This window comes from Takifugu flavidus, chromosome 10 (assembly GCF_003711565.1).
Source record: "Takifugu flavidus isolate HTHZ2018 chromosome 10, ASM371156v2, whole genome shotgun sequence".
In the NCBI taxonomy this organism is placed as follows: Eukaryota; Metazoa; Chordata; class Actinopteri; order Tetraodontiformes; family Tetraodontidae; genus Takifugu; species Takifugu flavidus.
The window spans coordinates 10,933,627-10,959,183 of record NC_079529.1 but is presented as its reverse complement, the minus strand read 5'-3'; the positions used below and the strand labels follow the sequence as shown (position 1 = coordinate 10,959,183).

At 45.6% G+C, this 25,557-nt stretch overlaps 1 protein-coding gene across 1 annotated transcript in view; it reads left to right on the top strand.

Moving 5' to 3' along the window:
- The window catches only part of mef2d (myocyte enhancer factor 2d), a 54,885-nt gene that overhangs the window by 2,615 nt on the left and 26,713 nt on the right, over positions 1-25,557 (top strand). Inside the window, exons 2-3 of the mRNA XM_057044455.1 lie at positions 18,937-19,282; positions 24,049-24,252. Of these exons, the coding sequence (XP_056900435.1) occupies positions 19,229-19,282; positions 24,049-24,252 (258 nt within the window). The 5' untranslated portion in view covers positions 18,937-19,228. The remainder of the gene's footprint in view (positions 1-18,936; positions 19,283-24,048; positions 24,253-25,557) is intronic.

Here is a 25,557-nt window from a genome sequence, read left to right as displayed (position 1 = left end):
CCTTCAGCTTCCTGCTGAATTGCAAACACAAGCTGTCAGATGGCATCCTGACATTACGGCCGGCGTCTGTCAGAGGCGTGAAGAAAGCAGCAACCGATGAGGATTTGGGTTCTTTCTGTAAACTCCTGATAGTGAATCCAGATTTTTATGTAAATGTCATCCATAGATGCTATAATTCTGCTCCTCTGTAGGTCAACACTGGAAACAGACGTTAACTGAGCTTTGTTTTCATTGGAATATGATAACACACAGCCATCTGTGTTCGAAACCTGTCCCATAGAACTATTCCAGCCTTTGCGGGTCCCGGCCTGGCATCCAGCTGTTTGTTGCTATGTGGACGATGAGTCTGCTCCGTGGATTCGGCTCTGAAGACGACCCACGTGCTCATGTCATGACAGCAAAAACTGAATAAATAATACAAAGCCCTTTTTTTGTTGAGTGGGCCACGGAGTTGCTATGTTTGCTGCTGTCAGACAGGAACCCTATGGACACACGCTGGGCGTCTATTCAGTCCTGTGAAGCTTTCAGCAGAAAGGCGCAATTACTACCTGCCCCGGTTGAGTTGCTTTCATGGCCTCTTTTGTGTGTCGGTTCCAGGGCAGATTTTGTCCGCAGCTGTTCCCACGCTGAGTGAGTAGAACAGGAAGAACTCAGCGGCACAGCAGGTCTCTGCCTTCTGCCATTATGGCCATGATTCAATCATGGCAGGGCAGCTTTTTTTACCCCAGCAGATTGAAGCGGCAGAAAGACGTCCTCACCCGCTCTCTGTTAATGGAACTCGAAGCCAAAGGTGTTTTATCGCAGAGGGGAGCCGACCAGACACTTAATGTGCGAAGTAGTGGCAGCAAGCCTCACCTCACAGTCACTCCCCCATGGTGCCTTCAAAATGGCCTCCCTCATGTCCTCAGACCTGTGCTGGGGGGAGGGACCAGACACCTTTTTCCTTCCTTCCTTCCTTCCTTCCTTCCTTCCTTCCTTCCTTCCTTTGAGTTGAACCTCAGTTCAGGCGGGGCACAGGGGGGGTGAGCTCCACATTCAGGATGCTGTGGCTGATCAACGTTGTTAGGCTTTGATCTCTAATTACTTTTATCCTTCTGTCACGGTTTCTGTTGGAGCATTTGTAGGTCGAGTAGTCGCGTTTAATCAAAATTACCTGATGGAGAATTTGTTGGCATTCATCTGAAATCATTTAGCAATTATAAAAAATAGTTCCATGGAAAGCAAGCACTGCTAGATGGGTGTTTTGGGGGCTTTAATGTATTCATGAACTTATGCAAGGACCCAACACTCTGTGTCTGCTAGCTTTGTGGATTTTGCCTGCAAGTTCAGAACACCTGCAGGCAGAGAAAAGTGGCGATTACAGAAACCTAAACTTCATCAAACGAAGCTCCGAAGCCGCCACGCTGTCTGACTGACATGCGATCAGTGGAAAGCAACAACGGAGGAGATCCCATCGAACCAGTGCTCTTAAAGTCTTACTGTACACCACATTTCTCCCTTTATTCAAGCTCTGGAATAAATGATTAAACTTGAAACATTTTGTGTAAAGCCAGTCACATTACTGAGTCATGAGGGAGGTTTTAAGATTGTCCCCTGAGAGGCCAGAATTGGGTTTATTTAGACAGTGTTGTGGGAAAAGGGAATCGTCAGACAGCCTCTGCTAACTGTTGTTGGAGAGTGTTTTAGACTCCATCATTAGTTGAATCATCATTAAATATTCTCCCTCTTCTCTTTAATGCTGTAATCTAACATCATTTATCTGATGGTCGTGTGGGGTCAACATGTGAATGCGGTCAGACCACTTTAAAGCCTTTAATGTTTCAAAAACAGACAATTCAGTCACACACTCTATGTCTGATTTAAAGCTGAGAGACGGCGCTCTTCTGCTTGGACAAACTTCCAGGACCACACTGATGAAACCCAGTAACAATCCAGGATGGGAGGATGGTATCTGGTACACGATTAACATTCATAATATGTGTGAAAACATTAAGGGTCAGTTAAAAAGCAGCAGCAAAGGGCCCATTTATTAATCATAACTCCCTTCAGCTAAAGCTCACTATTAGCTAACTTTTTTAGTTTCCCTCTAATATCTTTGTTTTTTTATGGAAAAGCCGGCACACAATTATGTTTTGAATCAGTGAAAAAGGATAGGAAACATCAGAAAGCTGTGTTGCCATGAAAACAACCTTTGATTGTGGATTTCTGGACGGGGGGCAACAGTGCGTCTCAGCTTTCAGCCTCCGAGTTTAAATGGGAGAATGTTGGAGCCCGAACTTGTTTGGTGGAGTTTGTCCTGGCTGAAATGATAATCAGGCTTCTGTACTGGACCGCAGACGTTCCACTCATCTCTCAGATAAACAGAGCTGTGGAGAATCCCTCTCTCCTATCTGCAGCTGACAGTTTCTGGGGAAATGGGGGGGCGTGGACTGCCTTAAAGGTCAGTGTCTGCTGGGCTGCAGGGTCAAACTTAATGTATGTCTGGAGAAATGCTGATATTATTACAACAAATCATCTAAAACCATCAGCCACACATCCTCGGTCTGTCGTTTCATCACCATCTGTGATGTGAAATAAAGTTTAGAGCTTGGTGGTAAATCCCTGCTCATTTTTACCATGCTATAAATACCCCACCAAGGAAGGCTAAATGTGTCCCTTCTTCCACAGAAGTCATCGTAGGAAATTACCAGCTTTAACACCCAAATGGAAGTCTGTGCTGACCTCCTTTTACAGATGTAAACAGCAAATGCACTAACATTTATTTCAGTCAGGGATTATAGAATCTACAGGACTTTGTAGATTCTCATTACATCTCTTTTTCGCTGTCTATTTATTTGACTCTCGTAGGTTTATCCAGATTAAGTTGTTACTTAACTCACTTGACTGACCGAACTGGTCCTCTGATGCGGAGTGGTGGGAGACCAGGATCAAGATGTGACCTCTCCCATTAATGGGACGTGTTAAAACCCTCAACAATTACCAGGATTATCCTAAAACAGACAGATTGCAGTTCTATGGTTGTATTGATGTTCAGAAATGAAAGCTGGTTTGACCTTGACCGCTGTGACAAAATCCCCTTAAATTCAATAAGGATCCATTTAATTGAGCTTCTGGCAACTTTCAGACGTGTGGAGTTTTAATTCCATTACATTCTTGGGTCCTCAAGTATAGAGTCCAAATATTTGTCCACATGTGTGCTTTCTTCTTTGACTCTTGGTTTTATTGACCTTCTGGGGACATTCATTGGATTTACTGATGTAGTTATATTTAGAGGACGCAGCGTCAACGCCATCAAACTTCAGTAAAACGGAACTGCAGACGTTTTGCTGTTTGCTTTTTGCCGAAGCGTTGATTTGATTCGTTGATTTGAAGCGTGCAATTGTAGCTCAGTCATTTTAAGTGAGAATCAAAGCTAATTGAAATGGCCAGAGATGATCTGGGAACAGCCAGAACTGGATCGAGGCGCTCTGTCCAGCAACTGAAGCTGGAGTCTTCGCTCTGCTCTCTGGGTCAACAGAGGTCAGTCTGGTATTTTTGGCAAGGAGCACAAGAAAAAACACGGCAGAAGATTATGAAAGAATGCGTGAGTGCGAAAACAAGTCTGAAGGAGGATGAAGGAGCCCTGAACACCTACAAGAAGCCACCAGAGAGTAGAGGTATAGGAGAGTGTTTTTGTGTTGTACCAGGCCATACATCTGTTTTTAGGACCTATGGGGCATCAGGCAGCCTTCAGAAAAGACTCCACATGCTGCCTCCAGAAGAAGAAACCTTTATTATCTAATCTCGGACACAAAAGCAGATCCACAAATAATTCTGTAAACCTTGTTTACTAGATACAGTTTTACTTCGGCGGGCAAAAAAAATTCCAACCTCTTCTGCCAAAGAGAAAAGGCTTTCTCGTTACACTCTGAATTGCTTAATTGAAGTTATTGTAGTAACCTCGAAACATCGGCCAATAAACCTCACTTGACGGTTTGGTTTCGAGTGTGTTGTTTTTCTGTGAGGCACCTCTTTAAATGCAGAGCTTCCCTTCTCTTGGCTCCATTTCCTGCTGAGACTCCTCTCTGTCTTCTTCTCCTGAGTCAAACTTGTAATGGCGTGAGGTTATTTTAGTCTCTACCGCTTTTTCAGCTTTGTTGCAGGAAGTCTCGTGTATCTTTAGACCTGCTCCGCCATCGCAGATCCGGATGGGAAGAGCTGAACATTAAAATTATGAAAAAGAGAGGACTGAGACGGAGCAGCGGGCTGTCGGGTCTCGATGGCGTGAGAGCGGTGGCATGCGGCCGGCACAGCTGAAACAGCAAACAGCCGAGGAAGGAGCTGAAAGTCTACACCCAGCCTGCTCACATTCCCCTCTCCTTGAGCCTCACACGCTTCTTCACCTTTTCCCCTAACCCTCCTCTAGTCATCATCTTCTTCTCCATTATCATCATCATCTGTCCCCTCCCCCACTCCCATCCAGATTCTCCCACCTTCCAGTGGAACGCTGTAGAGAAGTTAAGGCCTCGTTTGAATATCTGAGGTCTCCACGTCGTCCTTGTTGGAGCGTGTAGTTGTTGCACAGCTGCACCAGCATTATGGGTCATTCAGGTACCACTAGCAAGGGAGGAGAGAGGAAAAGGGGCTCTTGTCGGAGTATAGAATAAGACCCTTTTCTGTCAGCGCTACGCACTTTCCTCTGTGTACATGTGCGTGTGATGTTGTCATGACTCCGGGCATGTGTTTGTGAGCTCATGCATGAACACACTGCTGTAGATCTGCTGGAGTGTGCAAGTGTTGCTGAGGTCCAGGCTGCTTAAACGAGGCTGTTTCCCTCCCCCAGCCCCATTTTGAATTTCTATGTTGCGTTGATCTTTCTTGTCCTGATGGTGTTGTTAGATAGATGTCGATTCATGCGTTCAGCTGCGATCGTGGTGGCGCGTTAGTCCGGACAGTCAGCATCATCTCACCTCACAGCCTTACAGAAAAGGGTTCTGGTTTCATCTTGAGCTTTTCCTGATCTTTGCATGGTCGCAGTGTGATTGAGTGTGTGTCCTACAGAGAGTGTATTCCCCTCCCACAACTCGTGACCAGTAGTCCCTCTGGGACCGTAAACCACCTGATAGTTACCAGAAGAGTGAATCTATTTTTCAGTTCTTTTTCAGGTTTATCTCTGTTTGCAGTCTTCATTAACAATCCCAAACTTTTCTGGCAACAATTATGAATCTGAAACCTGATGAATCAATACTTAAAGAATCTAAAAGATTCATCAGAACTTATTAATTCTGGAGATTATTAAACTGAATTACAGCCATTTAAGGCGTACATGTAGAACCCCATCTGATAAATCTGTGGGAATACTCCTCAAATTCACTGATAAACATTCATATGATAGAAGGAAATGATTAAATACGTGTTGGAAAAAGCTCTGGCCCAGTTTTGATTAGTAAATAATCATGTTGGAACTCAAAGAGGCAGCAGCCCACGAGGAAGAATTCTCGTGTTTGTTGTTACAGTGTGTTTGTCCAGCCAGGAGCCAAAGAAATGCCATTTTATTAACATTGCATGCAGTAAATTGTCTTCAAAATCATTTCATTTGAGCTCAGACCGTGACCAAATACCTCGGTCATGCTATTAAGCGTTGCAGAAAAATCCATTTCTTGGCTTCCCAGTGCTCAGCATCTCTGCAGCAGCCGGGACTGTTTTCCCGCTCAGTCGATAGAAAGTGTACTTTTCTGGCTGTTTTTCTGGCTGCTTCTGTCAGGATTAGATAACACTTTATTTGATGGTGTTCAATGGCTGACTCGTCCTCACCTCTCGCCTGGGCCTCTACTGCTCTCCAGCCCACACACGCTCCCATGTAAAACCAAACACACACAGACTTCCACCCACTGATTCATGCACACACACACACACACACACACACACACACACACACACACACACACACACGCACACACACACACACACACACGCACACACACACACACACACACACACACACACACTCTGCGCATCATTCCTCCAGAGGATTCCGGCAGTTGTTTATACTATTGAACTGGTTATCACATTACAGCTGGAACAGCAGCGGACTCACAGATGAGTCCTGCTGCATTCTCAAGAAGGAATATGTAAATGTTTCATATCGTTGAAGAGCATCAGTAAAATTCTAACAGAGGTGGAAAAGAAAGATTTCAGAGTCAAAGCTGACAGAAAAGGATTGAACCGATTAACCACAAATTCCCAACGAATGTTTTGTTTCCACCAAACATCTCACAGAATTCAGTTTTGAAGCATGTTTCTTGTAAAATTACAGTAATGAATTAGTCGCGCTCTGATAAAAGTCCTGTTCCGTTCCTCTCGACTGGCGTTGGTCCTGCTGGTTAGTTCCACCTCTAACCTCAGTATTACTAAGCTTAACAATGGTAAAGCCTGTGTTGTTATCTTCTCTGTTCCTCCTTGAATGATGACAAAAGAAAAGAACAGATTTGTGGGTTTCAGAACTCTGCACTGAAAGTTACAAACTTCCTTTTTGCACTGTTTTGCACACCCAGCAAGAATAAATAATCCAAAGATGTGTTTTTGTTCACCTCTTAGTCTTTTCATCCAAGCCCAAGAAACGCTGTGCTTTCAAATCCCCTCTTCTCCCTCGTCTTTGCTCCTTTTAACAAACCGAGGCGCGTCCTCAATATCCCGCCTGCCTTCTTACAACAATTGGCTTTGCCGGGAAAACTTTGGTGCTGCAGGAATCTTCGGGAGAAGGTTCGCGAACAGAATGCCTGAACTGAACACCAAAAGATTCCAGAACAATCGAGCTTCATTCTCGACGTGACTGTCAACGACTTCCTGACTCCAGCACGGCCTCGGGTTTATGAGAGCCACGCTATGTGGTCACACTGTCATTGTGATTGTGCACGCTGGGAGTGAAGTGAAAACCTGGGTGTGGAGGTTTACAATGATTATGGATTATCATGACAGCGTCGGGTTCTCCTCGCCGTAATGCCGCTGCCGGCTCCAGCGAAGCAAAGCAAAGAAGCTTAGTGCTTTCAGGGTGTAGTTCTGCTCTATGGGAGCATCTGTTGTTACAGTCGGACTCAGGCACTCACACACACACACACACACACACACACACACTCAGGAGCCAACGCTCCAACACATGCTGGAGGGTCATGGCTGGTTGTATGAACCCACAGAGAAAGAAGCGCATGTGTGTCTGACTGCCACAGTGGGACAATTCCTGTAAAGTCACAACAGGTGTGTGTGTGTGTTTGTGGACAATTGTGGGTCAGAGTTATGAGCTGTACACTAAATGGAGTCAGGGGTGGAGGGCTTATGAAGGGTCCCCTCTGCCCCACCTGTAGCCTGTCAGCTGTTGTAAGTCTGTTAAAACGTCAGCTGTTTCTGAGGAGAAGTGTGTGTGTGTGTGTGTGTGTGTGTGTGTGGTAGGCAATGTCAAAGGACCCGAGTATGTTAGGAAAAGGAGGTGGGCTGGTTCTGTGTGGCCTGGGGAGATCTGTTTGCACGTGGGATACCGTGACAGCCGGGTGTTGCTTCGTGCTGCTCCTTTAGTTCATGGTGGTTTGCTTAGATTTGAAAAGTTTCAGCCCCTAAGGTTTTAGAGAAACCAGAAAAAGTCCAAATATCCAAAATCCCCTTAGAAATGTCAGGAATTTTAACTTCTATAAAATAAGATCTGAGGAACTTCAGTTGTAACACAAAGCAGCTCAAAGAGGATCTGACCTGAAGGTTCCTGAATCGATGAGTTTTTGAGGTTTGTTCTGTACTTGGTTGATATTGCTGTTGTTGGCGACATGTTAGGTGGATTACAGACCTCTTTGATTTGCTGTCTGGCTTTTCAGCTGTTCGAAACCAAATCTCTCCCCAGACCTGCCAGTTGAGCACAGAATTTCTACAGACTCCTGAACAACAGTCCTGCAGGAAAACGGCCAAAAACCTGTTTCAGGTGAAACTTGATCGGATCAAATCAGCAAAGGATGAAAGGTTCTCTTAATCCTCATTTAGGCCTTACATATACACAATGGAGACTATTTAAATGTGTTTTCAGTTGTTCTGTCTTCAATTCTAACCTAATGGATATAATGAAGGCTGCAGTAGCAGTAAATCCTCCGGGGGTGCCGTTGAGCACTTTGGCTAATTCAGAGGGGTTTACATGTGTGATGTGAAACATTAGCAAAGATAAATAACCAACCATCTTTTAGATGATATCGAAGGTTCATTTACACCAAAACTAAAAGTTATCAGAAGGTTAAGTTAAGGTGATGAAAGTAATATTTAATATCCAGCCCAAGAAAACATAGAAACTATGAAAACAGAGGCAATACACTTTTTGGAATTTACATTAGTGTTTTTTAGGAAAGTGGAGAAAAGATAAGAAATATTCAGGCAAAGAATACGGAAGCAGTTTCAGAGATGTCCAGACGCACATCTTTGCTTTTTTCCTTTGCAGACGTTAAAGTGCAAAGCCTCAGAAACTTAAACTTGAAAGTTTAAAAGCAGAAACCTGATGTTGATGTTTTTGCAGTATTCCAACAATCTAAGCAGCTGCTTGGAGTGATTCGGGCCTTTTTCCAATGGGAGTTTAAATAAGAATAATATTTGGATTCTTTTTTTTTTTTTATTGAAAAGTTCCTTTGAAATTCACATGGATGAATCCTTAATTCCAGACATCTGTGGAACATGTCTGCGCTCTCTGCTCAGCCCTTCTGCCGTGGGTGTCACAGAGGTCGGCTGATTTATGGCTTTAATTTACTCATTCGATTACTGTACATATCGCAACAAGCACAAAGTGTTCATTTTGAAAAAGCTCAGTAAGGACCTGCTGAAGTCCCACGACGGGGAGACGGAAAACGCTGACCAGCACTTACAGCCGTGGACTTTCCTGTGAACAGAAAAGCTTGTAGACTTCTCTCCGAGGTGGAAATGTGGCGACGGCCTGTAGGACGGGCGTTGGAGGCCGGCTTGGTCGCAGCCTTGTGGTGGCAGCTGAGTGAGTCGGACAGTTGACGGGAACAGGTTTCCCTGTCTGTTAGTGTTCGTCTCGCTGCTCTTGACCTTTAACCTTTAGCTCTGACAGCTCCTCTTGCCGGAAGATACCAAGTTTCCACCCGGACGAAGCGCCAAGCCGGGTCAGCTGAGAGTGAGGTGGGGGACACGGACGAGTGTTGTCACATTACATCTGAGTCCAATCATCAAAAACACAACCGCACATTTAATTTGGTTTCCGTTAACTCAAAGATTAAACATGTTTATTGTGATACTCCAAAGGCTAGTGAGTACTGACGATCCAGAACATTAAAGTAAAGATTTACAGGCGATCTCAGAATGATTTAATATTGCAGACAAGTGGAATAAGAGAGTTTGACAGGAAACATCCAGGCTTCTCACTTTAACAACGTTGGCTGCAAGAGGATAATGGTGACCTAAATACTCAATTCTCTCATAATTGCTGCGTGAAATTACATCTCATCCATTTACTGTGATGCTTACGTTCATTAAGGGGTGAACATTTTGTTCAAGAGACATTTCCGTCAGGCCATTGCAGGACTAGTTGTGTTTCTATGGGATGTTGGGACACCGATGACATCAGCTTCACCACTGAGAACACCCAACCAGGTCTCAGATTCTCCAAAGCTTTGTTTTAAATGTTGGTTAGCATGTTTCAGCTGCGAGTTATTGTAACCCCAGTTCTCTTTCAGTGTTGAGAACTGAGTGTCGATGTCTGATGTAGCAGCAAATGGAAACTGTGTGCACGTGAGAATGGGACTGAAGCACCATTGCCAGCCCACCCAGTCTGAAACGAATCAGCGATGAATATTCTGGAAAACGCACATTTTATGAGCCATATTGTGCTGCGAGATTTGTCGGGACTGTGACCAAAATGTGGGGTATTCCTCAATAATGTAGGTCACGCATACAAAAGAGAAGCAGCCCCTCACCACAGAAGAGATTTGTCATTTTCTATTTTTCTAATTTAGCCCATCCTCTGGAGTCATGCAGATTTGTATAATCAGACTATTGACTGTCAAACCCTCCGAACAATCTTATTTATTCACAGGCTTAATGGGAGCAAACATGCTTGTCTTCAACAAAGAATCACAAGTTTGTCTTTGGCGTCTCAGATAACACATCTCTTCACCTGCAACACGAAATCCTTGTCTCTCTTCTCCTTTGACTATCATCTTCTCTGCACCTACAGGGATGAGTGCACGGTGCCATCAGAGCTGCAGCCTATATGCTTTGGTGATTCTTTTCAACATAAATACACTAGCCTCCGGACAAAGAAGCTGCTTCCTCTCGCTGCTCTGCTAAAGGAGAGAGAACAGATATCCTTTCTTTCTCTCTGTGTTTGTGCCTCCCCCACTTCTCCTCGGTGCCCAGATCCCTACCACATGCAACCGGCACCACACGGTCTTGGCTTTCTCAGATAGAGGAGGTAGCCTCACAGATCCCTTGTTTAGGCTGCAAGCCAACAGCCAGTGTTCAACACAGAACGCTCGCAGGCAGCCATGCACATGGACAACAAACCGGGTGGGGGGGAGTGGAACCTGGAAAATGGGGGCAGTAAGATAAAGCCAATGGGTTCTGGTGTAATGCTGCAACATCAGGATTGCTGGGTTTTGTCACATATGTTTTTCTCCATCCTTGGGCAGATTTCCTGCCTCTGATAGAGGAGGGGAGTCCATGTCTTCTGGCTTGCTGTCTCAGATTTATCCATATATGTTACTGCTTGGAGGTTAAATAAGCTCTTGGAATTTTTGGCCCTTGTTTAACCCAATGTGCTCTGGGCACAAGACGTGCCTGCGTTCATACGTACATTAGATGTGTTGTGTGGAAACTCAATGACACAACTGTTTAGCAGACTCCTGGCCTCCGATTTCCCACACCCTCCAGGCCCCATCGGAGATTTCAAGGTCAGGAAGGGGCAGAGACTGAGATTCATTCCTTGGGAAGCAAAGCCGCTGTCGTTCACAGATGGCTGTTCTGACTGGATCTTGCCGAGATTGGACCTGTGAGGATTGGATCTGCTCAGCTTTAGACAGAGTGCGAGCTCACGGCGTCGGCTGCAGACTTCATCGGAGCGGAGAGTGAAGATGTGACGTGCAGGCGGTGAAGTTTGACACCCAAGGAGTCGTTTTAGGATCGAGTGCAAAGGGAGGCACAGGACACTACCGGTGCGTTGAACCTTCTGACAGCTGAGCATGCGAGATTGTGAGTGGTTTTAGTGCTGGGGGAGGGAACAGGGTGGTTTGAGGGGTCCAGTGGAACAAAAGGCATGTAAACAGCTGCCGTCCCACCACCAGCAGCTCCTGGTCCAAATGGACCATGTACACTTGTGTTTGAATGGAGGAGCTGTCATGTACAGTTTCACCACAAATTCCTCAGTCCAGAAAACTCTGAATGTCCTGAAGGACAGACACGGATATCAGGCTTCTGATGGCTTCTAATCCATTTTTTTCTGCGCGCAGATTATGGCAGCTAGTCTGGGAACACTGGGAGGACTGGGGAATCTCCCTCTCTTTAAACCAGTGCTCTAAACTCTGATTTGTATGAATTGTGCCAAAGTTCCTTGTAAAGAGCTAAACATAAATTTCCTCAGATGTCAACACAGACACTGACGGATTGGTGGCAGTTGCTGAAGGCATATTAGGGCAAAGGGGCGACCTGGGAGGGGTCTCTCTGTAATGGGGGGGGGGGTTGAAAAGAAGGAGCATGCTGTTGGAAGGGGGGCTGGGGGTGTGAGAAGGCTAATTTGGGGTGTACAGAGTGAGGACTTCCACCAGCAGTTGTCCGTCCAGCAGTGGGTGATGGCACACTTGCTGGTCTGAGTTCTTCTGGAGCGGGTTTCAGACTGGGACTAACTGGTGGACCGAGCTCTTTTTAAAGATCAACTGGCCTCAATCCAGAGTCTGTCTGTCACTTACATACTGCCTGTTGGCATCTTTTAATCTTTTCACGGTAAGAGCCACCAGCAGAGGCACTCCAGTCTTCAGTGTGTGTGTGTGTGTGTGTGTGTGTCTATGTATGTGTGTGTGTGTGTGTGTGTGTGTGCTGTCTGCAGGTTTAGTTTGAATTGACATAAACACGTCTTTGCTTAAAACCATAACCATGTTTGATGGCTATTTTTAACTTCCTCATTTGTAAAATCGAGCTGTAACGTATGAGGAAGATGTTTTAGAAAGTATCCTGAGTGTTCTAATCGGCCCAGGAAGCCATCGATGGCGCCTCTGAGGACTTTACGACACAGATAGCTAGGAGTGCGAGGCGGCTGGCCTGTTCTCTATCACCAACCCCTGGGCTGACACCTTCCTCAGCTCCCAGATCTGCTGAGAGGGTGTGGGGAGTCGAGGGGGGTCCGTCACAGAGATTTATGGCTGATGGTTTGTGTTGTCACTCTGAAATCCCACCTGTTCGTTCTCCTTGGCTTAAAGACCAGCCCGACCACGAACATGTGCAGTTAGTTCCACAATCCTGCCTTTGTTGTTGTTCCTGATAGTTGCCTTGACCTTGTCTGACCTCCCTCTGCAAAGACAAATCAGTGACAAAGACGCTGAATAAAAGATGTCGGTTTCTTCTACCTGGCTCAGTCTCCAGACTGTTGATGATCATCATTAATAATGAGATCACTCCTCAAAAGTGTGGTTCAGTGTGACGTCGAAGTGACCGGGTTCTGATTGACGTGATTCTCTGCATAGAGAAAGGTTATCCAGCTACTGTGACCCGACCGAGCGGCGTTTCTGAGCCAATCAACCTTCTCTAAAGGGTGAATCAGCCATATCAGCGCTGGTCTGATTGTGCGTTATTCACACCGCTCTTCTCTCTCTGCTCTCCTGAACAATAAACCTGATCGACGTGGTAACCGTCGGTGGCCTGGCACTCGCGTCTGAGGCTTCTTGAGGGAAAACGTGTTTGACTGGTGATTCCAAACATTGTGCACGCCCTCCTTCCTCGAAGTCACGTTGACGTTGTGGTTGTTTTGTCTGGAGGATATTTTTCTGTCAGAATGCTTTTGTTTGTCGGAATGCAGAAGATCGAAGATGACGATCTACTGTGTAACAGCGAGGCTTCTCTCTCTGACGTTCAGGAACGGCTGTTTGTTGCTGCTGTTTGTGTGAACAGGAGCACAGATTCATAATACAGGTGATCAGGATCTGAGTAGCTGCATGTCAGTAAAATCATGTACAGCTTCCTTTAAGATATTTTCTCCTTTTAGGTTCATTGAGGAAGAAATGTGAGCGTTAAGATCAATTAAGGAATGTGTTTACTGTCACGTTTGTGCTCTGAATAATTATCATTCCGATGAATTTAATGGGGAATTGAGCTAAGATGGCCGGTCATTGACCTCATCACCCCAATGGATTCTGGGTAGTTGCTAAATTCCCATTATGATTAGTAAAGTGGTAATTAAAATGATGATTTTAACTTCAGTAGTAGGGTACTCTAACAAATTAAGAGAAAATATAAAATTAATAACAAAAAATTGTTATTAAAATATTGTCTTTCTTTCTCGTCCACCTTCCTGGTAATCAATAATGGTTGATATCAGTTTGAATTTAAACATTTTCTATGACTTTGATGAAACAATTATATCAGTTTAAGGTCACACAGTTACATGCCATGACTAATAATAATTCATATTAAAACTGGTTGAAAGTGCAATTCATAAGTGCTTAGTTACTCATCATTACTGAGAAGAGACATTTTTTCCCTCCGTTATGAGGAATTTCTCAGTTCTGACAGCTTGTGAAAAGGGGAGCACAGAAATCCAAAGGGTGAGATTGTGTTACTCATCCAAACCCTTCACACCTTTTTGGGGATGGGAGTGGCAGCGATGTAAGCTGACAGGTCGAACCGCACGGTCCACGATGGGGACCAGCAAACCGGGCCTATGGTTTAATAACATCAGTACAGGTGGATTAAGGGTATAATCAGGGTATATTGCTGCATACAGGCCAGAAGCTACAAGTACCCACGGTGGATTAGTGACAGCCAGGGCTGTGATAAATGTGTGGTTGTGTGTTTTTGTTCAGTTTTCAGCGTGTGAGTTCATGGGGAACGTCGGTGTTCACCGCACTATCGACGGGGGCCTGGCAAACGTCGGTGTGATTCTCGAGCCCTGAAGATCTCCTCACTGCCCCTCCCTTCCCGTTCCATCCCCCAAACCAACACCATCACCTCAGAAGTGCTGCCCTTGCACTGCGTCTCCCCCCGATTGGTTGGGAGGAAGAGAAGGAGGGGGGTGGTATCATGTTCCTCTGCTGGGTTGGCAGCACTTACAGGCACAATCTGAGTGTTGAGCCAGGCCTCAGATACAAGGCCAGGAGCTTCCTGCTCCTTCCTTTCCCCTCCTCCACTGTTTGTCACAGATCTCCATCTTAACTCCACCTGCCGACGATTGTGAAAGCGCCACAGGGTTTTGTTGATGTGTTCTGTTGAGCGCCGGCAGTCGTGTCCAATGGTCGCCCGGGGAACACACGGCAACAGGCCGTAAATATCTCACAGCTGGTGCTGGCAGAACACCCTCAAGGTTGGGCCGCAAACCGAGCCTGGTTGGGTCAGATGAGAGAATTCAGCTGTCCGATTGTACGCCAGCTCCCCTCCAGCCTCGCTCCTATTGGGCGCTCGGCCTCATCCTCCTCCTTCTTCTCCAAAGCTCTATTCATTAGGGGACATATTGCTGCATGTGACCCCTGGCATTAATGCTTCCATGATGACGGTAACCTTTAGGGTTGGATATTCCTCAGTGGCTCCTGAAACTTTACTCCAACTTTTTCAATTACTTAATAAAACTGGCATTTTTTTTTTTTTTATCATGTCGTTATATGACACTTAGCTACCAGATGGCTCGGATAGGAAGTTAATCTTCGATCCCGTCTAGCTTCATACGTTATTGAGCCTGAGCTCAACGGTCTGAAGATCTTTCTTTATATCCTCAGAACTTTCTTCTTAACAGCTTTTTTCTTGTAAGTGTAAGATAATGAAAGTATCCTACCTTGAGTAAGCTAATGCTAATAGCTTCTTCCAGGATAGTTTGGGTTTACCCTTCCTGATCTGCCTTTTACAGATGATTCCCACATGAGGCTGAGTGGCTGTTGAGGAGGCCACAAACACCCGTTGATTGATTTCTGTTTGATTTGCAGCCGTACGGAACGTTTGACAGCTTCATTTGTCACCTCCTGTTTCAGTCTGAGTGAACTCAGAGTGATGAATGAGTATTGGTGAAATATTGATCCTCCCAGATTTCAAACCAATTGTCAAATGTCATGTTGCTAGAGGTCACTGCTCCTACAGCTCCGGGTTGCAGATGGCTCCTAACGAAGACTTTAAACTCTGTCTCGGTGCAGCTTGTGTGATTCCTGTAATATGCCATAAAAATATTGGCTTTTTTCAGGGTGTTTTATTGCAAGCTTGTGTTGGTTTTTATTTATTGTGCAGTTAGTGTTTTTTGGCTTCAATATTTTACCAAAAATGCAGAACTGTTCAGGCTAAAAATTTGACGTCGTTACTTTATCACTAAGTCATTAAAACCAGCCTTAAAAAAATGATTAGTCTTATATTATTATTTATTATTATTGTTTATTTCTGTCTTGCTGTAACATCTGATCAAGATGCTATCCTGTATTTCCTTCTCTGACTCAATCAAAACATCAACTCTAACCCCATAAACACCAGTCTGTTGGGTTTATTTCCTCTTTCGCAGTGCTGAGCTCCTTCGTTGGAGGTTCGGACACATCGTGCCTGTGGTGGAAACAGGAATATTGGAAATGCGGTGACGTCATCAGACAATGTGAAGGGCAGAGTCAGAGGACAGCAGGTTGTTTGGTTAAAACCTCAACTAGCTGAGAAAATTAGGCTGACATGCCCCTTTAGAAGGTCACTATGTACCTCACAGGAGACCTGTTGCTCCAGGTTCCTGTAGATGTCCTGGAACACTGTGGCTTCAGCTAGGTAGCAGATTGAAATGTTGCCAAAGCCACATTTCTGTGTCTGTGGCTGAGTAAATGTGGAAATCATGCTGCCCTGGCAGCTTGTAGCACTCCACCCACAACGCTGGAATAGGAGATTTAGGCTTTGAAATGCTTAACAACCACAGCAACAGATGTCAGGGATAATGATGCAATGCAGCATTTTTCCAACTGTTCTTTTATGGAGTAATCTTTGTAGCAGGCCACCTAGAGGCTATGACCTCATGTGTCCTCTCTAAAGCTTAGTGGACGCTTTCCTGCCGCAGCAGTGTTTCGCTAACATTAATACCAAATGCAGTGCACATTTAGCTGCCAGGTTTGGGATTTGGGTGGATTTTTATGGTCTTATAGAAATTGAATTAATGACTTCATACTATACGGTCTCAAACTAGATATTTTTACTTTAAGCTCATTAGAAGCAGCAGCACCCATTGGAGCTCTAAAGACCAGTCGATTGTACTGTAATGACAGACATGTATCAGAATGTTCACTTCTCCTTCCTCTTCCATTGTGCTCGTTAACCTCACAGCCACCTGCAAATGATCAATTAAACTTAACATTAATATTCTGAGGTCAGCTGTTATGTCATAAATGAGGCCCTGTGTGGAATACACTGTGCAAACAGCAATGGGCAATCCCCAGGGTCCTAATCTTGCTCTCCTTTAGTTTCTAATTATCAGCTGTAATCTTTTCATTGTCCAGAGTCTGTCTGTCACTCTGCCCTGCTCAGCCAGGCAGCAGACACACTCCAGGCCCTCCTCTTCCCGTGTGAGAGCCCAGATTCTGCCTGACATCAGACATGGGAAGCAAACTCTGGCAGCATGAAGGGTAGAAGGTCGAGACTTGAGCACCTCGGGCAGATAAAGCAGCCTTTTCATGTGTGATCAGTCCACAGCCTGAAGACAAATCTGTCAGAGTGGTGCCTTTGAACTTCACTGCAACTAGAGCGTTCGCTCTGTGGCTAACGAAGCTTGTGACCTACCAACACACACACACACACACACACACACACACACACACACACACACACACACACACACACACACACACACACATGCTACCTTATTACTTAACTAAACCATGTTAACACATCTACTTTGTAATTGAAAGAGTAAATGAAAAGAGTGAATGTTCAACATTATGAAAAACACTTACTCTAAATAAATAAATAAATAACTACGCTAATGAGGTTAAGCAGGTAGAATTCATTAAACCTGACTCGGACACACAGGGAGCAAAACAAAAACAAAGGCTTGACACAGGTTTTAGAAAACCACTTTGGGGGCAAAATATTAGAGATATATTGGCAAGTTTGGTCTCTTCCTGTAGATTTTCCATGTCAAAAGGAGTTCTGGCAGCCGCCAGTGCTTCATCAAGCCTTTTTACAAAGCAATTATGACGCTCATTACATCCTCTTTCTTCAACCCCCCCCAATCGCCCCATCAGTGCATAATTCATAAGCAGCTCATTGGCAGAGTGTAGCCAACTGCATCTAACTGAGCGTGCAGAGCAGCGCCCACAGCAACACAAAAGAAATGTCAATCTCATGACAGACTATTCAACATTCTTTGTTTCATAAGAGTGAGTGTAAATACAGGGTGTTTTCCTCCTGCAGCCTTTCCAGGTAGTCGGAATGTGAACAATATCTGGCTTTTGCTTTCGGCGCTCACTGATTATGAGATGAACGGCTCTGAAATGCTGCCTCCCACTGTTATTAGTGTGTGTGTGTGTGTGTGTGTGTGTGTGTGTGTGTGTGTGTGTGTGTGTGTGTGTGTGTGTGTGCACGCAGCATGCTGTGCTGTGTACACACAGTCTGTATGTGTATATATAGCATGCTATTTTTAAAACTGGTCCACAAATAGAAGAAATGGAGCCTAAATCAGTCCTCACTACTGTTGCATTCCTCAGCAGCCTCACACTCATTCATGAGCTTGCAGAAATACCCAATTTAATATTTAAAATGTATAATGTAGCTGCCTTCTTGTATTTGATCAGGCGTCATGGCGTATAAGATGCCGACCTTATTTTACGGTGAGTTAGACGCACGGTTTTATCCACTTGGTCTCCGGTGTGTAGCGTGAAATTAGGTCAGCGCTCAGCTTCGGTAATAAGGCGTAATGTTATTACTGGACATCGTCATCGTGTCATCAGCAGCGCTCTGCCTACTCAGACCTGCAAAGATCAGCTCTCTCTCCCAAGAATGGAAAATGTATCAGTTGTGAACATTTCTGGTAAAGCTTAAAAAGGAGCTCTTCTATGGAAGGGGATTGATATTGCATTACATTCTCCTTTCAATGAATTGTTGATCAGTCTTTTAATACTTTGAACATTGTTGTTTAGCTTCAAACCACAATATTAAAATTGAATCAGTGTTAACAAAATATTTCCAGGCCGAACATGTTTATTCAGGTCACAGAGAATGAGGTGCTGCTTCTTGATTTAGAGTATTAGAAAATTGTCCCCTGACGTCTTGGATTCACCAACGGTGTCACCTCGTGTCACCTGTCGTTGCCGTGCAACGTGTTCCCCGTTGGCACCGGTGCACGACGGCATTTGGAAATGGGAAATATGCAGTTTCTATAGGCTGTGCAACTCCTCTCTGCTCCATGTTGGAGATTGGGGAATCACATTCGCCATGTCGGGCGGCCACGGCCGGGCAGCCGGTTGCCGTGGGCGACCAGCAGATCAGCGATGTGGCGATGATGCCTCTAATGAAGCTGACACAGCACAGCCTCCCTCACCGTGGGCCCCTGAGGGTCTCCTGCTCTGCATGGAACATCACAGACCCCCAACATGCACATACACATATGCACACCTCAAATATGGCCTCACGTTTCAGCATGTGATTGGATGGCGCCTGAGATGCCTGATTGCACGCTTGTATATCCGGGGCGAAGGCAAATGAAATGTTTGTAGTAGCTAAAGTGGGTCAGGGCGAACAAATAAACATGAATGTCTCCCTCCTGTTTCTTAGGAACTGCTGAGCTGAGGTGAAGGGGAGCACGCAAGACCCCAGTTGGGCCTGAATGGTGGATGACCTCACCCCCACCGACGGGACCATGATCTGAGGAAGGTGCCGTTCACCTAGCCCTGTTCTTCCTCTCCTCTTCCTCCGTCCTCCGTGTGACTGTGAGCCTGCCCAGCGTGCACGGGGAGGACACACAACAGTGACCCAGACGTTCCATAGAGGGGAAAAATCCTTCCTTGATCATCTTCGAACGTGACCACGCCCCCTTTTTTGCCCCTCCCACTGCAACAGCGGAAACATGGGGAGGAAAAAGATCCAGATCCAGCGGATCACAGATGAACGCAACAAACAGGTTAGAACAAACTGAATTGGTGATGGTGGGACAAAATTCATGGCATTTATTGAACTTACACACATGCAGGTGAGAACAATGAGAGTAAATAATTAAACAACAAGAAACAACATGACTGATTCTCTTTATTCAACTATCTTAATGTTGGCGCCATGTTTCCACGGACTGGCATTAGACAGCGCAAGCTGCCGTCTCCACCTGCTATCTGTGGCAGCAGCAAATCATTATTGAATGACTAACTACTCATTATTTCTCCAATCATTTATTGATTGTTTCATGTTTGTCATTGCAATGTCTAATGATTTATAATGACCAAATGTCACAATAATTGACGATGCACCCGGAATCAATAAAATGGCGGCTTGGGTCATCATCACGCTGTTGTCAACGATATGACGGCATCAGGTTTTACGACTTCATCTGACTCTTTTGGGAAAAAAGAGCAAGAAAAACATGATCTTTCCACTGAAAAAAGACAAATCTGAATGGCTGCAGCACCTCTGGGTAAATCGCCAGCATTGTCAGAGAGGATGAAAGGGTAAATGATCCATCTGAAATGAGTCAGCTGGTAAATGGGCTCCGCTTCAACGAGCAGATTGAGTCATGGAGTTGAGGTGGCCACCTTCAAAAGCAGAGAGAGCAGCATAGAAATGAGACAGAGGGAGGGAAAAGGTGGCTGCTGGAATGAGACCTGTGCGGTGTGAGGCCGCCGGCTCTGGAAAGTCTTCCTCACTTCTCTCCTCATCAATCTCAGCAGGTCACATTTCCATAAAGGAGAACAAATGGTGCCTGCAGGGGGTCAGCAGAGGATGATGGCTTATTCATCAGTACACAAGTGGACATAAAGGACAGTATGTGTGTGTGTGTGTGTGTGTGTGTGTGTGCGTGTGTTTCTGGGTAATGGAGTCGGTGTTTGTATCAGGTGTCGACCAGTTTGTCAGTCAGCTGATGCACTCTGTGGTCAGGGTCTCAGAATCAAAGCTTTGTCATCGATCGGCTCCTTAACAAACAGGAAGTGGTTTCCTAATCACGGCGGCGAAATGTCAGCGTCTCGCTGGTATTTTGACACACGTAGAGCAGAATTTGTTCTCCTGCTTCTGGCAGGGAACCAGTTCTTGTCTGCAGCATTTGAAGCAGAGCCCAGCAATAAGTGGTTGTTTTTTTTCTCTCCCGCTCGCTCGGCGTTCCTCGGCTAATGAACTGTGCCTCCTGCTAAAGGAAATCAAAAGAATTCGGAGTACATGCAGCCCGTCACCCTCCCACGTGTTGATTCGGAGACGCTGCCATAAGCTCTGCAAAATAAACATGTGAACAGAGAGTGGGCCCCCGCTGGAAACGTGACAGCATCTCAAACACAAAGACGCACAACGAGACACGGGAGGGAAGCCGCATCGCAAATTTTCAGGAGTTTTATTTTTGGGAAGAGAGAAAAGAGTTCTGAGTCTTGGTTGACATGGTGACACGTCGGGCTGGAAGGAGGGATGAAACGGTCTGTTCACATCTTCCACAAATGAACAGCACTGACGTTTATTTCAGTTTTCAGTTATTTCAGCTTCGACACATCAGATGCGTGTGCGTGCGTGCGTGCTTGTGTGTGTGTCTGTGTGAATTCTGACACCTCAAATAAAGCCAAACCACCATTCCTATCCAGTCAAAGTTCATCAGAGACTGCATGTTTTACCCTCCTCCTTCTGTCCTCCTGTAGATACGCTACTGTACCAGAGAGGATTTCAGGTTTTACTTCAAGTTACCAGTCTGACTTAGTTGGAACAGCCAGTCTCCAGTTGTGATGCTTTAAAGCAGATGCTGTATCATGTGACCGACTAAGGCGTCTACCTGATTAAAAATTCATGCACGCGTGATTACTTCTTTTGCTGTTCCAAAAGCTTTCTATCCGTTGACAGTGGTTGGTCCAGGATCGATGTACAGAGTATCTGCTGCAAATGGCAGTCGGGGAGGAGAAGGAAAGAACGTTTGTGAAGTCTCTTAGGCTCCTCGTGTAAATCACACCAGCATGTCTGGAACAGAACAATCCAAAAGAGTCAGAATCAAAACCTTTGATGACGTAAAGCTGAAGACCGCAGCTTCAGCTGGAGGGAGGCAGTTGTTAGAGGAGCCGTTGGTCCTTCCCCCACTTTAAATCAAAACTGTCAGCAGGATCGTTTGTAATTTAAGCATTATTCAACTTTATGGCCCAGTCAAGTGAGTTTTTACAGGCTGACACAGTTGTTTATACGTTGACCATTTGGTCATTTTTACTGTATTTCGTCAGTCTTTCAAGAAAATCTGAATTCCCAGCAGCTGTTTGGGCCTTTCACGCCAGGATCCTCTCGCTGGCACAATCGTCTCCAAATTCTTTGTCTGATTTCAAACTGACCCAGAATCTGCTCTGATGCAGGCTTCCAGGCGTGCACCACATGTCTCCTGACTGATTTCTTCTGTTGATGAGTCTGTTTCATGTGTGTCCAACCCCGAGAAAATCCCCCAACTGCTCAGTGTCTGACATCATGGAGAGGGTTTCGCTTCTGTTAGTGTTGCTTGCGTGAGCGCCGCCATCCGCCACTTTCTTCCCTGCGAATGTTGATCTAATCGTTGGTGCTTGATGGTGAGCTGCAGCGAACAAGTGAGAGGGAGGATGCAGGAAGGAGTGAGAGGAGGCTGCGGCTGTCAGCGGTGGTTTCCTCATCCATCTGCCACACCACCACAACCTCGCCAACACACAAATGAAACTTTGTGGCTCCCTCCCCCCCCTCCTCTTTGACGGTGTCTAATTCTTCAGTTGCCATTGGTTACCTGCCTGTTCCTGTTGGTTAATGTCAGAGGAAGTGAAGAAAGACGTGTGTTATCACGTTTGGATTGTTTATTTGTTGATTGTATAAACAGCCACGTTTGTCACCCGTCTTCTCCAACACCGCCACATAATTTAACTGCTCGCTCTGGGTAGAGGGGGAGGGTGGGAGCGAGGGATGGAGACGAGATAAAGATGGATGCAAGAATGATGGCAGCACCGTGTGATGAGGTGGGAAGGGGGGGGGGGTTAGTGGGAGAGGAGGCGGTTGCCCGTGGATACGACCCCGATATAATTTGATTTGTGGCAGCAGGAAGGAATGAGTGAGCGAGTGTAAGAGGAGGGAACAGCGGAGGGAGGAAGGAAGGATGTGGGAAAAGAGTGAGTGAGAATGAAGTGAAGGTGAATGTGAGAAGAGAATCTGGAGGAGGGAGATGGGGGGATGAGGTTTAAACATGTCAGGGCACTAGAGGGGAAATGGAGATGGAGGGTGTCACATGGCTTCTGTTCAGCTTTCTTCCTGTGACATCTGATATCTTCACCTCTTTTTCTTTCCCTCTTTCTTTCCTTCCTTATTCAGCTGAACTACAGCTTAGACCTGTGAAGCCACTAAGGCTGTTTCTGTCATCTGAGTCGGTGAGACATCATGTTGGAGGTTTAATATGCAGCTCGTCCTCTCTTCACACATGTTTTCTGTCACCTTCAAAATAGTTTGTGAGTGGAGAATATTCACATATTTCTGTGGAACCTTTTCCCATGGAGGTGGCTGATCTTAGGTATGTGAAGCAGAACCTGAAACTGGAAACAATAACTGGAAAACGCATCTGAGTTTTTTCCTGCATTATTAAAGGTTTATGAGCCTCCGAGGAGCTGAAGTCGCTAAACTGGGCTGTTGGAGACGAAGAGCATGCTAACGGCAGCAGCTCTGACTGGCAAGATCAACAGCCTTAAATGACGATGTGAAAGTGAATCTGGCTACAGCGTTAGGCTTTATATCCCGGACGTGTGTACAACACAAGTGATTGCTGTGAACAGAACGAATATGAGCTGAGCAGTCCTGTAATTCCACCATCTCATCTGTGTTTCACCTGCAGCTTCTCTGTCCTCTCGTTGTACCCGTCCTCTCCCCATGTTTGTGTTTGTTTAATCCCAACAAAGCCAAATCTCTCTGGAGTTTAAATAGCAGTTGGTTATAGCAGACGAGCGGGGACACACTGAAGCACTCCCAGTCCCTTTCTGACTCTGTGTGTGTGTGTGTGTGTGTGTGTGTGTGTGTGTGTGTGTGTGTGTGTGTGTGTGTGTGTGTGTGTGTGAGAGAAATAACATGTGACAGAAGGCGAGTGGAAGCCAGAGCTGGAGTGTGTGTGTGACAGAGAGAGAGAGCATGGAAAAGAGCATAACAGAGTGTGAAAATGATGAGGAGAATGAGTGTGACGGCGGTGGAGGGAATAAAAGCCCGAGCGTACGTGCGTGTTTGCCTGCACACACAAACCAGCGTCCTCAGAAATCCAGGCTCTTCCTCTTTCAGCGCATGTTTAAACAATAGGTGGTCTCTTCCCCTCCGATGTGACCTCACTTCTCATCCTGATGGATCCTCCTGCTTCTCACACGATCTGAAGCGGTAGACTTTCACCATTTTAGGAAATATGAAAATTACTTTTCTTGCCAGACTTGAGAGTTACATCGACTTTCTGGGGAAAACGGCTCCGAGTGGAGTCAGTCTGGGCTATAATTCACTGCTCAGTCGTAACATGTTATCGCCCCCCTCTGGCTCCTTCCCTGACAGATAACCTGATAAAAGTACTGAGATCTTGGTTCTACTGGGTCACTCCTGAACCTTTTAACTATAATAAAGCATGTTTTTACCACATTGTTTTATGTTCTGTTCATTTGGGGATGTTAAACTTTCCTAGTTTTAAAGTGTTTACTGGATTCTTTCCTTTTAAGGAGAAATCTTCCACTGTTTTGCCTCCGACAGGTGACGTTCACCAAGCGGAAGTTCGGCCTGATGAAGAAGGCGTACGAGCTGAGCGTCCTGTGCGACTGCGAGATCGCCCTCATCATCTTCAACCACACCAACAAGCTGTTCCAGTACGCCAGCACTGACATGGACAAGGTCCTGCTCAAGTACACTGAATACAACGAGCCTCACGAGAGCCGGACCAACGCCGATATCATCGAGGTAACATTGGGGCAGGGCAGCCTCCCCTGGTTTTAGTTAATGTTTGTCTTAATCTGTGTTGGTGCAGGTTTATTTTCCTTAGTAGGACCATTAACATGGAACACTGACTAATCCAATATCCTCTGCAGACTCCTTTAGACTTAATTAAGTCTGGTTCTGTCCATCGGGGCCTCCAGCTTATGTTCCTACATGGCTTCAGACCAGTCTCATCTCAACCCAGCGGGTCTAAAGTTTACAGCAGTTTCCTTAACAGAGAAGAATTAACTCCAGATTTGACCTAAACTACTTAAACAGAGAGTTTAACATCTTTCCTCCACCAGAAAGATGGATTTGGTGGATAAGCTTAGAGATGCTTCCATTTGGCTCTGGACAGTGTTCATATTGTGTTGAATACAGGAAAATCTGAGTCGGGGAATCATTGTATGGTTGTTATTTGTAGTTCAACAAATTTGAAAATCTGATTTCCTGTTCTAATGCTAAGCTAAGATGCTATACTAAGCTAACAGCCTCAACAAATTTTTGTCCTTTCAAGACTGAAAATGGTTTTATGGCCACCACACTGTCCCAGTCTGGAAACTGTTATCAGGAGGACAAGTACGCCTCACCCCCACCCCCACCAGCACTCATGGCATCACCTCTCTCATTACCCAGACATCTTCTCAAGCAATCAATCAGTCTTTTTTTATATAGTGTCTGGTACGATCAAAATGGCTTCTAAGAGCTTTCCAGAATCCCAGGGCCTGACCCCCAACAAGCAACAGTGGCAAGGAAAAACTCCCCTTTAACAGGAAGAAACCTTGAGCAGGACCAGGCTCATGTAGAGGGACCCTCCTGCTGATGGGGGGTTAGAGAGAGAGGAGAAGGGAGAGAACAGGTAGAGGATAGAAAAGGTAGAGATCAGGGAAATACATTAATTATAACAAAGTGCTGGTGTAAGAGTTGAGTGGGTCAGCAGGGTCGGAGGTCAGTGGGTCAGCATACAGCTATACAGGCGGCTATACCTGTAGATGGATAGAGAGGGGCGGGGCAGAGAAAATACTGAAGAAATAACATCATCACTGTCAACATATTTTCCTATCTGACAGCAGTGAGACCTGCAACGTGTCAGAAAGCAGCTTGGCACAAAATGGCCACCAGACAGAAGATGTAACTGTAAATATGAGCTCATTTGAGCTTTGACTGAGAGGAAGGGTCTCACCCTCCCCTCCCCTCCCCTTCCACGGGAAGGGGAGGGGAGGGTGAGATCATTCAGTTAACGCGTAGATGTTGCTTCTGGGGAGAAGCGCTGCTGGTGTTCACCAGGCA